The 13,460-nt window shown below is 35.0% G+C and overlaps 2 protein-coding genes across 2 annotated transcripts in view; both read left to right on the top strand.

Moving 5' to 3' along the window:
- Nucleotides 1–10,102, top strand: part of LOC137385565 (uncharacterized) — a 105,647-nt gene extending 95,545 nt beyond the window's left edge. The window contains exons 50-57 of the mRNA XM_068072052.1: nt 625–757; nt 1,903–2,154; nt 2,765–2,994; nt 3,380–3,560; nt 6,056–6,276; nt 8,794–9,013; nt 9,444–9,609; nt 9,885–10,102. Of these exons, the coding sequence (XP_067928153.1) occupies nt 625–757; nt 1,903–2,154; nt 2,765–2,994; nt 3,380–3,560; nt 6,056–6,276; nt 8,794–9,013; nt 9,444–9,609; nt 9,885–10,102 (1,621 nt within the window). The remainder of the gene's footprint in view (nt 1–624; nt 758–1,902; nt 2,155–2,764; nt 2,995–3,379; nt 3,561–6,055; nt 6,277–8,793; nt 9,014–9,443; nt 9,610–9,884) is intronic.
- Nucleotides 10,103–10,264: 162 nt separating this feature from the next.
- Nucleotides 10,265–13,456, top strand: LOC137385555 (polycystin-2-like; the record flags this gene model as incomplete). The annotated part of the gene is made up of 4 exons (XM_068072041.1): nt 10,265–10,274; nt 10,533–10,808; nt 11,761–11,924; nt 13,406–13,456. Coding segments are annotated over exons 1-4 (501 nt in total), but the record flags the coding sequence as incomplete, so codon positions are not given.
- Between the last annotated feature and the right edge of the window lie 4 nt (nt 13,457–13,460).

Genomic DNA, 13,460 nt, shown 5'->3' with positions numbered 1-13,460 from the left:
GTAGAGAGGGATCTAAACCTGTGGCCAGTGGTAACAATCTTTCCTAAAGTAGAGAGGGATCTAAACCTGTGTCCAGGGGTAACAATCTTTCCTAAAGTAGAGAGGGATCTAAACCTATGTCCAGGGGTAACAAACTTTCCTAAAGTAGAGAGGGATCTAAACCTATGGCCAGTGGTAACACTCTTTTTTAAAGTAAAAAGGAGGAACAATATTTGTAAAAAACAGCAATCATTGTATCTATATACACCACTAATAACATCATATTTATAATATATATAATATACATGAGTATTGCTATTAATGTGGTGTGATTTGTGAGACGGCAAGTGCTGCCGACAGCCTTTTTTAGAAGAATGATAAAGAACTTTTTGACTATCCTGAAAAACTACTGATATTGATCTGGTCATTGGTTAGTTTTAAGCATTAATATTGTGAAACCTTTATCATTTGATATTTAAACAAAGGTGGTAGTTCCATATTAACATGTCAAGGTTTGGCTCATTTATCCGTTGAGGTCGCTTGTAAGTTTATATAACATCGACTTTAATATAGGTAATGATTTAATGTAATTTCATTTAGTATAACAAACTTACGTAATGTAAAAATTCACGCCATCCATTTTAGAGTTTGGCACGACAATTCAGGCAAGAGCCCTGGCTGGCAATTCGCTCACATGTGTGTCATAGACCTGATTACCAAAGACAAGTTCTTCTTTGTTTGCAATAACTGGTTGTCAGCAGGGGAAGGTGATGGAGCGGTAGGTTAATAAATCACCTGCAATGTATTTCATTGTCTAGATGTCAGATGTACTAAAATTTAAGCAGGAGAACTATATACTTTTTAGCAGTTTGACTTATTAGCTGATTCTACAATGCTTTGATCGTTAAAATGAATGAATATTATGATGAATATGATGGACAATATGACATATTGTTATTGACTCTTCCACAATACATCAGCTGTAAGACTGTATGACAACTTGTTATTAACTCTTCTAATATACAGCAGCTGTAAGACTGTATGACAACTTGTTATTAACTCTTCTAATATACAGCAGCCGTAAGACTGTATGTCATATTGTTATTGACTCTTCTAATATACAGCAGCTGTAAGACTGTATGTCATATTGTTATTGACTCTTTTTACTATACATGAGCTGTAAGACTGTATGACAACTTGTTATTAACTCTTCTAATATACAGCAGCCGTAAGACTGTATGACATATTGTTATTGACTCTTCCACAATACATCAGCTGTAAGACTGTATGACAACTTGTTATTAACTCTTCTAATATACAGCAGCTGTAAGACTGTATGACAACTTGTTATTAACTCTTCTAATATACAGCAGCCGTAAGACTGTATGACATATTGTTATTGACTCTTCCACAATACATCAGCTGTAAGACTGTATGTCATATTGTTATTAACTCTTCTAATATACAGCAGCTGTAAGACTGTGTGTCATATTGTTATTGACTCTTCCGCAATACATCAGCTGTAAGACTGTATGACAACTTGTTATTAACTCTTCTAATATACAGCAGCTGTAAGACTGTATGACAACTTGTTATTAACTCTTCTAATATACAGCAGCCGTAAGACTGTATGACATATTGTTATTGACTCTTCCACAATACATCAGCTGTAAGACTGTATGACAACTTGTTATTAACTCTTCTAATATACAGCAGCTGTAAGACTGTATGACAACTTGTTATTAACTCTTCTAATATACAGCAGCTGTAAGACTGTATGTCATATTGTTATTGACTCTTTTTACTATACATGAGCTGTAAGACTGTATGACATTATTATTGACTTCTCTGTATATTAGCTTTGTGAATATACATATACATACACACATATAATTTATGCTGCCCTGTCTTTTTCACACACAGATTGACAGGATTATACCAACTGCCACTCGTGATGACCTGATCGACTTTTCTCATCTCTTCTGGACAAAAGCAAGGAAAGACCTGACGGACAGTCACATCTGGTTCTCTGTGTTTGGAAGACCTCCAAAGAGTGTCTTCACTCGAGTGCAAAGAATCACCTGTTGCGTCACACTTCTTTTTACCAGCATGGTTGTAGGCATTTCTCTCTATCAAGGAGAGGATAGTGAAGCCGACTCCGGTCAGGAATTCATGGTACGCGCTGTCAAATTATTAATTGATAATGATGCAATAACTTAACATCTTGTCACAAATGTGTGACGCACATAGTCACATGACACACTCTGTCTAAAGACAACTTGTCAGTCTTCATTAGTCAATTGTTAATCTATGCAAACTACCTGTTAGTGCTTGACTGAAGGATTTCCATTTCATTGGATATAATTCGGACTGTGTTTTATTCAGCTTAATCTAGACTCACTTATGAGTGATTGGAGGGTCATTAATAGTTCTCACCATTTCTCCTCAACTAAGAGTATAATAATAGAGACATTTTCTGAAACACTTCTTCCATCACTCCTGGAGCTATCTAAGATCGAAAATAATTGAGTTACTTCTGATCCATGATGTTTTAGAATACTCTATTCACAAAAATCATTATTTACGTTGTGATCTTCACCCACACATGGGGTGTGGGTGAAGATCAGTCTTCACCCAGGGCCTCTTGTCATCAGTCAAACTAGCTAATCTACTTATTTGTGATTTAACTATGACTCTAGTAGTAGTTCTGCATCAGGTAGCGGTTATCAGTATATGTTTAGATTCAAGGTATGGTTATTAGTCTGTTTACTCACCCTCTTGGCAGATCGGACCTCTAACTCTGACATTCAGAGAGCTTCAGCTGGGCATCTACAGTTCTATTCTTGTCTTTCCAATCAACCTCCTTATCGTCTTTATATTCCGCAACTGTAAGCACAAGGAGAGCGCAAACCTTCGTCTAGTTAAGCAGAAGGCTAAAGAGTATGAGAAGACACATGATAAGTCCTTAACTGACCTTAAAAACTCTCGAGCTCCCAGCAAGAAAAAGAAAACTCAGTAAGCATCTGGTATCAGTTCAAATATCGCTGATAATATCAAGTAATTTCCTCATCACGCATACTGATGATAATACTGATGATAATAATAATAATGAATGTATTTGATGATTGAATTAAAGCTTTATCTATACGTATGCTTAAACCATTCTAAAATAATTTTATCTGGTTTGAATTTTAGCTTTTTATAAAAGTCTAAAATGTTGCGCATATTAATATTTAATTTTACTAAAGGTTTTGAGGTTGGGTCTTATTATGGGTTCATAATCATGATATTTATTCTCTGTAGCTTCAGTTATCTCATTTTTATTGCAATTCCAAGTAACTCTCACCAATTAATTAGCTGTAATCGCCATACTGACAGGTATGCATGACATGTATTACAGGTGTCTCTTGCCTTGGTGGTTCCAGATAGTTGCATACTTTCTGTGTCTAGCTTCATGCGTTGTCAGTTTCTACTTCACTGTTCTCTACTCACTGACATTCGGCGCTAAGAAGTCTAATCAGTGGATGGTTTCCTTTGTGACATCATTTATCGAGTCTTTGCTCCTCTCTCAGCCACTGAAGGTAAGCACTAACCACTCCAAGCTAATAAGTACTTTAGTTGTTGCTATGTCATAGCATGTCTAGCATACCATTATATATTAAATATTATATTCATACATAGACCTAATAACTATACTATATAGTTAATAGGTCTACTCATTCATAATAGACTAATGCCTGGCATTGCCCAGGTAGTAAAGTAATTATCGGATGAATTTGAGTAACTTAAGCTAGTAACTTAAGCTAAACTATATCTTTACTATAATAAGAGCCGTGAAGCTAGCTTACGACAGCTGAAGCCAGCAACGTTTCATACATTATGCCTCAGTTAGGCTAGTATTTTCGCAAGCGTTGCATAAGTAGGTGCACAATCATTACGCAGTATTACCAGTTAGATGCATAGTATAGTCGGTAATACGCCTGTTTGGAGAACTGGAGGTTATGAGTTCAAATCCAGTGTGAAGCGGATTATTTATTCCTAAAACTTTATCGTTATAAATGGACATCTAAGCGACAAACAACAAATGACAAATACTGAGATTTATATATATAGATGAATAGAAACCATTAATAATATTAATAATATTAAAACTTGAACTGGTTCTTGTCTTTTTAACCTAAACTGTGTTGTTTGTTCATGAACAAGAATAAAATATTGGGGTATCGGTTTCCCTTTGTGTACCCTGGTAATACCAGGGTACACAAAGATACCAGTAAGCAGGTTTAATGAGACTTTTCTCTAATTCCCGTGGCCCTAAAATACTAAATGTCCACAGTAAGTACTTGCACCATTTGTCTGAAGACCACGACTGAAATATTTCATTCTTTTTTTATGTACATGTATATGAATTAGTGTGTACAAACAAAACATGATAAATGGTATTTTGCATTTCCAATTAACTGTTTTTGTTCAAAACTATGGTAACATGTTTTAGATCTGATGCTGTAATATTATGCCCACCATTTTATTTTGTCTATTATTTTGAGTAAAAGTTTGTCAACTTTTAAATTTTCTTAGTGATTCATAGAATGACTCATTTTCTCTCAATTGGACGATTAATAGAATGACTCACTTTGCTCTCAACGGGCTGATTTATAAAATGACTCACTTTGCTCTCACTTAGGTGATTCATAGTTCGACTCACTTTGCTCTCAACTAGGTCATTAATAAAATGATTCACTTTGCTCTCACCAAGGTGATTCATAGTTTGACTCATGTTGCTCTCAACTAGGTCATTAATAAAATGATTCACTTTGCTCTCACCAAGGTGATTCATAGTTTGACTCATGTTGCTCTCAACTAGGTCATTAATAAAATGATTCACTTTGCTCTCACCAAGGTGATTCATAGTTTGACTCATGTTGCTCTCAACTAGGTGATTCATAGTTTGACTCACTTTGCTCTCAACTATGTGATGCATAGAATGACTCACTTTGCTCTCAATTAGGTGGTTCATAGAATGACTCGCTTTGCTCTCAACTAAATATTTTCAAAGCTGGTTTGTGGTTTTAGCCTTTATAGGTTGACTTGCAACAAAATTCACATTACAGTTATTTGACATCAAAAGGTTCACCATGTCTTACTCTTCTGTGTTGTGGGCGAAAAAGATGTGGAAATGTGATTACAAGCTTTTAAAAGCTCAAAAACGAAGAGTTAATCGCAGCTATCACGAAAACGTCGTAGGTTGGAATCCCTCTCAAAATGGCTCAAATGTGACATAGTTAAACACGATGTACTTCTGTTTAAACTTTCATGCAACCTCATTCGTCAAAACATTTTCACAAATAAACTTCACGCATTCAATAAAACCATGTTTATTGTCCTCATGCATCTAGTTTGTTATCATTGTTATGCCCTCTCATTGAGCATTGATATCTCAATACATAGCCTAAAAATTAGTTTAATTTTTTACCCTTAGATCGAAGGAATGTACGTATATCATCCTCTGATAAACATGAGGAGCCTGTTGGTCACCTGTGATGGTCAAACAATGCTGCAAAAATTGTTCGCGCTATTTGGCAGGAAATATGGGTCACATGATCATGTTATGACTAGATTATTAGACCAAGCTGAAACAAAACTGTAAAGTAGCGAGCATCTATATTTGATAAGGGCTTTTCGGTAGAACCCGAAGTGTTTGTCATAAATTAGTGCTACGAGGCGTTTTATATTGAGCCTTTTATTGGCCTTTCATTTCATGTGATAACATCACGTGTCAAAACAATAACCACGTCGAGTTGAATACGTCATCAAAATAAAGGGATTCCACCCTGCGGCCATTTTTTTCAACTGTTTGTTTTTAAGGTTTTAAGAGTTTGCAATCACATTTTCACATATTTTGAACCTACATTAACAGCAGAGTAAGACATGAAACTGTAATGTAATAATAATATAGTATAATGCAGTATAATAATAATGTAGTAATAACTGTAATGTAAATTTTGTTGCAAGTCTACCTTTGAAGATGAGTAGTAAGTGCCTTGTCATTAGTTCACAGTGTTGTCAACTCTTGTAGGTGGTTCTATTCGCCATGTTTTACGCACTAGTAATTCGTGCCCCCACAATAGAGGATGAACTAGACAATGATCCTGGGCTACTACAAGGAGAGGAGTATCTGCATACACATAACAAAAACTATGATGTACAACATCTTCAGCTTCAGAAAACCATCGCCAAGTACAAGGTGATGCCAAACCCTCCCCACCCTGAGTTTATCGCTCAGGCTAAGAAGAAAAAGTAAGACTTTAAACACTAGTTAGACTCTGTTAGACAATCTAAGTGCGAGCGAACCGAGCTATTATAAATATACCGAGTTGTTTTTATGAAACAGCAAAAAAATGAAAATAATTTCAGCTTAAAAAATGAAATTTATGTATCCCTCAAACATTGATAGTGTTTTGGTAGGTTACAATATATTATAACTTGTTATATACATGTATATTCGCTTGCATTTTATACACTATTGATCATTGTGTTAGTCATCTGTTTTTGATATCGTTATGCCACAAGATCATACCACAAGATCATACCATAGGGTCATACCATAAAATTATACTAGGAAATCACATCATCAGATCCCATCATTAGGTCACAACATCAGACCATGCCATGAAATCATACTATAAAAACATACCATAGGATCATACAAGCAGATCATACCAGCAGATTTTACCATGAAATCATATCATGATATCGTAACATGATATCATAACATATCGTTATACCATAAGATCAAATCATCAAGGCCGCACCATGAGACTAGTACACAAATAACTTTGTCGTGTCACCTAATATGATAAATCATAGGATTCAGTCCCAGCAATTCTTTAAAGTTTTTTACTCAAAAAATAACTTTTTTACAACTGTTAAACTTGTCTTCATTTCAATATCAAAATTTTAATATACCCTAGTTAATCTGTTCCGATATTCGCATTGTAAGTAGAACTTGTAGGTAGAACCATATTCTTATAAGAATGCAGTGCATTTTATTCAATTTCTTCCAGATTCCTAAAAAAAACAATGACTATTATAAAACATTACAAGCAACATTAAAGCTTCACCTGACACTATGTTAAAGCATCACCTGACACTATGTTAAAGCGTCACCTGACACTATGTTAAAGTGTCACCTGACACTGTGTTAAAGTGTCACCTGACACTATGTTAAAGCGTCACCTGACACTATGTTAAAGCGTCACCTGACACTATGTTAAAGCGTCACCTGACACTATGTTAAAGCGTCACCTGACACTATGTTAAAGCGTCACCTGACACTATGTTAAAGCGTCACCTGACACTATGTTAAAGCGTCACCTGACACTATGTTAAAGCGTCACCTGACACTATGTTAAAGCGTCACCTGACACTATGTTAAAGCGTCACCTGACACTATGTTAAAGCGTCACCTGACACTATGTTAAAGCGTCACCTGACACTATGTTAAAGCATCACTTGACACTATGTTAAAGCTTCACCTGACACTATGTTAAAGCGTCACCTGACACTATGTTAAAGTGTCACCTGACGCTATGTTAAAGACCAAACTTAAGAAGCTAAATTGATAAAGAACTAATCAATAAAAATTGGTTCCGTTGTTACTCTAAAGACTTGGGTTAAGAAGTAGAATTAGTAATAGAAATACTCTGTGTAACTTATTTTAACTTACGCTAGGTATAGTGTAAATTAATTTCATTTAGTTTTAATTAATTTGTATTAGATTCAATTTATATTTGTTTTTCTTTTTTTTGAACTAGAATTTTTCAAAACATTTTGGAGGTCATACACATATGTTCGTAATTATTTCATGTATCATGACAAATATTTATTCAAACAGTATACTAAAAAATTTATATTTAGAGATTAATGTACGTCAATGTTTGTTTCTATACGTTAAATTGCATTAAATCTTTTTATTTCTAATTGATATTTAGGAAAAATAAATACTCCACAAAAAAGACAAGCACCATTGTTTTCGCTCATTTAAATCACTCACAAATTTTTGTGGGAATCTAATAAATAATGTAGTATTTGATTCAGCTTTTTGCCATGAAGTTTTATATTTACACTGGCAGCTCTTTGCTTAGTTTGTTCATTTGGGATGATGCAACGGTTGAATGATGTGCTAGTGTTTAGTTACAGCTCCTTTATTTTTTGTTTATAACTCATATTTTGCTAGTAGTCTTAACAGTTATGACAAAATGAAACATCTTAGTATGAGTGTTAGGACACAGTGAAACATGTTGGTATGAGTGTTGGGACACAGTGAAACATGTTGGCATGAATGTTGGGACACAGTGAAACATGTTAGTATGAGTGTTGGGACACAGTCAAACATGTTGGTACGAGTGTTGGGACACAGTGAAATATGAGAGTTACATGTATATTCAAACATGCTGAGTCAGGTTGATAATGATGTCACAGTGAAACATGCTTGAAACACGGCGAGACACGTTTGTCAGTATAAAGCATGTCAAGATGTGGTGAGACAAGTTCAGACATAATGAAACAAGTTGAGATATGGGAAAAAATTGAGACACAGTGAGACAAATTGAGAAGTGTTGAAACAAGTTGAGACATAGTGTGACAAGCTGAGACATGGTGAAGCCAGTTGAGACATGGTGAGACAAGTTGAGATATGGTGAGACAAGTTGTGACATGGTGAAACAAGTTGAGATATGGTGAGAGATATTTGATAATATGCTATATTATCTACTGTTAGTAGTGCCAACAAGTCTTTTGTTTATTGCTCACTAGGGCAAAGGAAAAAGAAATGCAGAAAGTACTCAGGGAAATACTCTCCTATGTTATTTTCCTTTACCTGCTCTACTCGATCAGCTATGGTAGCAAAGATCCAATGACTTGGAGAATGTTCAGAAACCAGCAGAACTCTCTAGAGTTTGGTCTGCATGCACAGTATGGTCCTATGAAAGAAGGACCTGGATACACATTTGAGAAGCCATTGCCTATGTCATTGGTAACAAGTTATTCGGGCTATATCAATAGACGTACCAGCTGTAGTTTATTCATGCGCTTGTACTAAAAGATATGCATTAGGATTGACTTTCGTAGACGTCACTATGAGTATTGTGAGTTTATAGAATGCAAAGTGTTTATTTATGCAATACTCACTCCTATAATTAAGGACTTAATATAGGTTTAGAATTTCTGTAGCTCTATGTATACCATTGTAGCAAGGTAACTCTATGTGCATCAGCAGGCCAAGATAAGTGTATGTATACATCATAACCAAATAATTTTATTTTCATCATAATACGTCATAGTAAGATAGTTCTATGTACACCATTATAGCAAGGTAACTCTATGTACACTATAATAGCATGGTAGCTCCAAACGCTTCACACAATGCAGCTTGTAGCATAAGTTCTATGGTTGTATTTTAACAGGTTGGCTCCTTGGACTCCTTCTGGGTGTGGGCTAAGCAGACATACATTCCGGCTGTCTACTCTAGTGTCGACTACAGTGGAGACGAGATGCCCAGAGGTACAACCATGGATGGTGTAAACTATTTAGTAGGCACAACTCGCTTGAGACAGATTCGTGTTGAAGAAGGTATGAAACGCATTTAGTCAACTCGAGAAACTTGTGCTTAGCAATTTTTAGCCATGAATCATTTATTAGCATAAACACCCTACAAGTTGAGTAGCGTGTGAGGTACCTGTTTGAGATGTCACTGTGTCACTTTCATAATACGTCATAGACATATTCACTTGCATGTGCATGTTTCAGATCTCAATTTCTCTTTCTCACGGTTACCATTTTAATAGTAAAACTTGCATCATCAAAAAGAGCTGTTTCCTTTAAAAATTTATTTTATCTTTTAACAGTGAGTTGTCCTCTCATTGTTGCCAAGTATGAGCGTCATTGCGCTGAAAGCATCTCGAAGAGAAGTATAGACAGAGGAAACTACAATTTAAGCTGGACAAGACTACCCGGTGAGATAAGGAGTATAATTCATCTTGAATGTCTGTGTTGGAACTTGGTATCAGACAACAGCATTTGTTCAGCAGTTGAAGGTGTTTTCTGTAACATGCAAGAAATATGATTACACGTTTTCATAAATAATCATTGTTTGTGAGATGTAATGATTTGTGAGATTGTATGTGCCTGCTTGAGCTGATGTTTAAACACTTGCACTATTTTAAGTATCAAAAACCAAGTTAACAGTTACGTTAACAGTTAACAGTTATGTCAAAGAATCCAAAAAATGAATTACGGTATGTTTTTTGTTCGATTACCAGTATAACGAAAAACTGAAAGTTAACCAATATCTGAAACAATTTGCTGATCCAAAAACTATTTTGTAAACACAAAGACTTGACACACAGACCTCTTAATGTAATGCCAAGTAAGGAATTAAGCTAGCAGCTTATCTGAAGTTTGTTCAATCCTCTCATGATTACCTCTGGATTTCTACAGAGTGGTTTTTGCTGATGCGGGTTTTTGTAACTATTGTCCTTGATGTTGATATCCAGAGGGAGAGGAGCCTCCAAAAGGTTTCAAGTATGAAAGTGCAACAGCGCTGGAAGGGACATCATCGCAAGGAAGGTTTGGCTATTATGAAGGAGGGGGCTATGCTCATTCTCTCGGCAAGACCCAACTGAAAGCTTCAAAGCAGATAGACTACCTGATTGAAAACAACTGGATAGATGAGAAAACTCGCGCCATATTTGTAGAGTTCACGACCTACAACAACCAACTCAACCTTTTCTCTGTTTCTTACATTGTCTTTGAGATGGCCACAACAGGAGGTTTGTAAAATGTTTACCAGTAAATGCTTAGTAGATTGGACTCTATTATAAGTGGATTGGTCTCTATTATTAGTAGATTGGTCTATATTATTAGTAGATTGGTCTCTATCATTAGTAGATTGGACTCTATTATTAGTAGATTGGTCTCTATTATTAGTAGATTGGTCTTTATTATTAGTAGATCGGTCTCTATTATTAGTGGATTGGTCTCTATTATTAGTAGATTGGTCTCTATTATTCGTAGATTGGTCTCTATTATTAGTAGATTGGACTCTATTATTGGTAGATTGATCTCTATTGTTAGTAGATCGGTCTCTATTATTAGTAGATTGGTCTCTATTATTAGTAGATTGGTCTTTATTATTAGTAGATCGGTCTCTAATATTAGTAGATTGATCTCTATTATTAGTAGATTGGTCTCTATTATTAGTGGATTGGTCTCTATTATTAGTAGATTGGTCTCTATTATTAGTAGATTGGTCTCTATTATTAGTAGATTGGTCTCTATCGTTAGTAGATCAGTCTCTATTATTAGTAGATTGGTCTCTATTATTAGTGGATGGGTCTTTATTATTAGGATCTTGGTCTCTGTTATTAGTGGATTGGTCTCTATTATTAGTAGATTGGTCTCTATTATTATTGGATTGGTCTCTATTATTAGGATATTGGTCTCTATTATTAGTGGATTGGTCTCTATTATTAGGATATTGGTTTCTATTATTAGTAGATCGAACTCTATACTTTGTAGATTGATGTTTATACTAAATACTTTGGCCTATTGTTTGTATCATTTTAATGTTTATTATTAAGTCTGATATTCTTCGCGAATCTAATGAAAGTTCGTTGTTTTGGTCAGAGTCACTGACACAAACCTGGCTCTGTTTAGCCAAAGCTTTGGACAGTGACTGGCTATAATTTAATTTGTCTGTGATGTTTAAAATCTCTGTTTTAGCTTTCTACCCTAAATTTGATGTGAAGTTGGTACGACCAGAACGCTATCAGAGCAAATATGGCAGCATGGTGCTGCTCTCCGAGCTTGGGATGATTGCCTACACTATTTATTTCATCGTTGTTGAGATTAAACTGCTGAAGAAGTTGCGATGGGCATACTTTAAGGTATTGTAACGATCAGACAGAGGCGTGATAGACACTCTCCAGAACATTGCTAGTTAAACGCTACCTTGCTTGTAGGGCATTTCTCTCAGTCCAACTCATGGTAAAAATCTCATTAGTGAAGCAGTTGTTAGTGTACAAGACAGTTCTCTCTGACAAATTTAAAATAAGGCTCACTTTTTAGAGATACATTGACTCCTTGATGACCTTTAGTTGAGAGACACATCAGGGTTAGTACTTTTTACCTCGGATATCTGTTAGCTAATTGATTGCATAAGTTTTGTTAAATTCAAATTTAAAATCAATATTTAAAATTTTTTTGGTATAAAACTAGATAAACAGATAAACAGACACTTAGACTACAATGTATTTGTAAATATTTTTCTCCTTTTAAAATAAGTGCCTATGAAATGAGAAATGACGCTAAGTATCACAAGCTCAGTAGCCCTTAGTTTCATTAGATTATTTTCAGTTTAACAAGTTATAAATTAACAACATATATTATTACTTTCAATTCCAACAATTTAAGTCAAGTTCTACTGATTTCAGTAGTCTATCAAATGTTTCCAAGGCCTGACAATCATTTCTTGCTGCATTTTATTTATTCCTCAAGTTAAGTTCTGTATGACAAGCTTTATTAGGTCACCTTTCGTCCTTCTAGAAGAAGGTTCAAAATAATTTGGTAACTTTTAGTTCTAAGAGTCAAATACAGACGCTGTTCAAGTTTCACAAGCAGATAAGGTTTTATTTGGTCAAGTGTGGCAGACGTCAGGCCATGAATTTATTAATCGTTATTTTTATACGGCTTCCTACCCGGTTCCATTATACGGTTCGGGGAAAATACATGTATATGCATATATAGAGAGCGCTCTCGATAAGAGGGCAGAGTAGTCGCAGCTCCACGACTAATGGAGTTTCCTTCAGAATAAAACGAATGAAAAACCACACTCATTTCTCTTGCATTTATGCAACATTTATTACAATCTAGATCCCAGATTTAGATGCCAGAGTAAAGGCCGGCAAAATACTTTACACAAGTTAATTTGTAGAAAAATGTTGGCAATGATTCAATTTTCATTTATCGCTTTGTAGTTGCACTGTGATTCAAGGAGTGAATCTGAACTTTTCAAGAATATGGAATATGGTGAAAACTGCAGTTCTATTTTTATATTTTAAAACTTTTGATTTTAACACTTTAATTTGAGAACGCATATTCTTATACATGCAACTGTTTCTAACGGTTGTTCTAGTGAATCTGTTCTGAACATGAAAACATTATTGAACAGTCAATGATATTTCTTCGTTCTAGATAAATGAAGTAAGTATTTCGTACTGGTAAAGCTTGATATGATAGTTTTTATTATCTAATTTCCTCATTAGCAAGGATAACCTGATAATTTTTAGAACGGCTGCAAATGTCTCATAGATCAGAATGCCAATAAATCAGATATACAGCAATCCATCTGTGTGCTCCTTCCTTGCAGGACTTCTGGAACTGTGTTGAGTTTGTGAACTTGAGTCTTCTCTCCATTGTCATAA

The sequence above is a fragment of the Watersipora subatra genome, chromosome 1 (assembly GCF_963576615.1).
Source record: "Watersipora subatra chromosome 1, tzWatSuba1.1, whole genome shotgun sequence".
NCBI lineage: Eukaryota > Metazoa > Bryozoa > Gymnolaemata > Cheilostomatida > Watersiporidae > Watersipora > Watersipora subatra.
The sequence above is the reverse complement of the archived record's forward strand: the minus strand, read 5'-3'. Positions and strand labels throughout refer to the sequence as shown.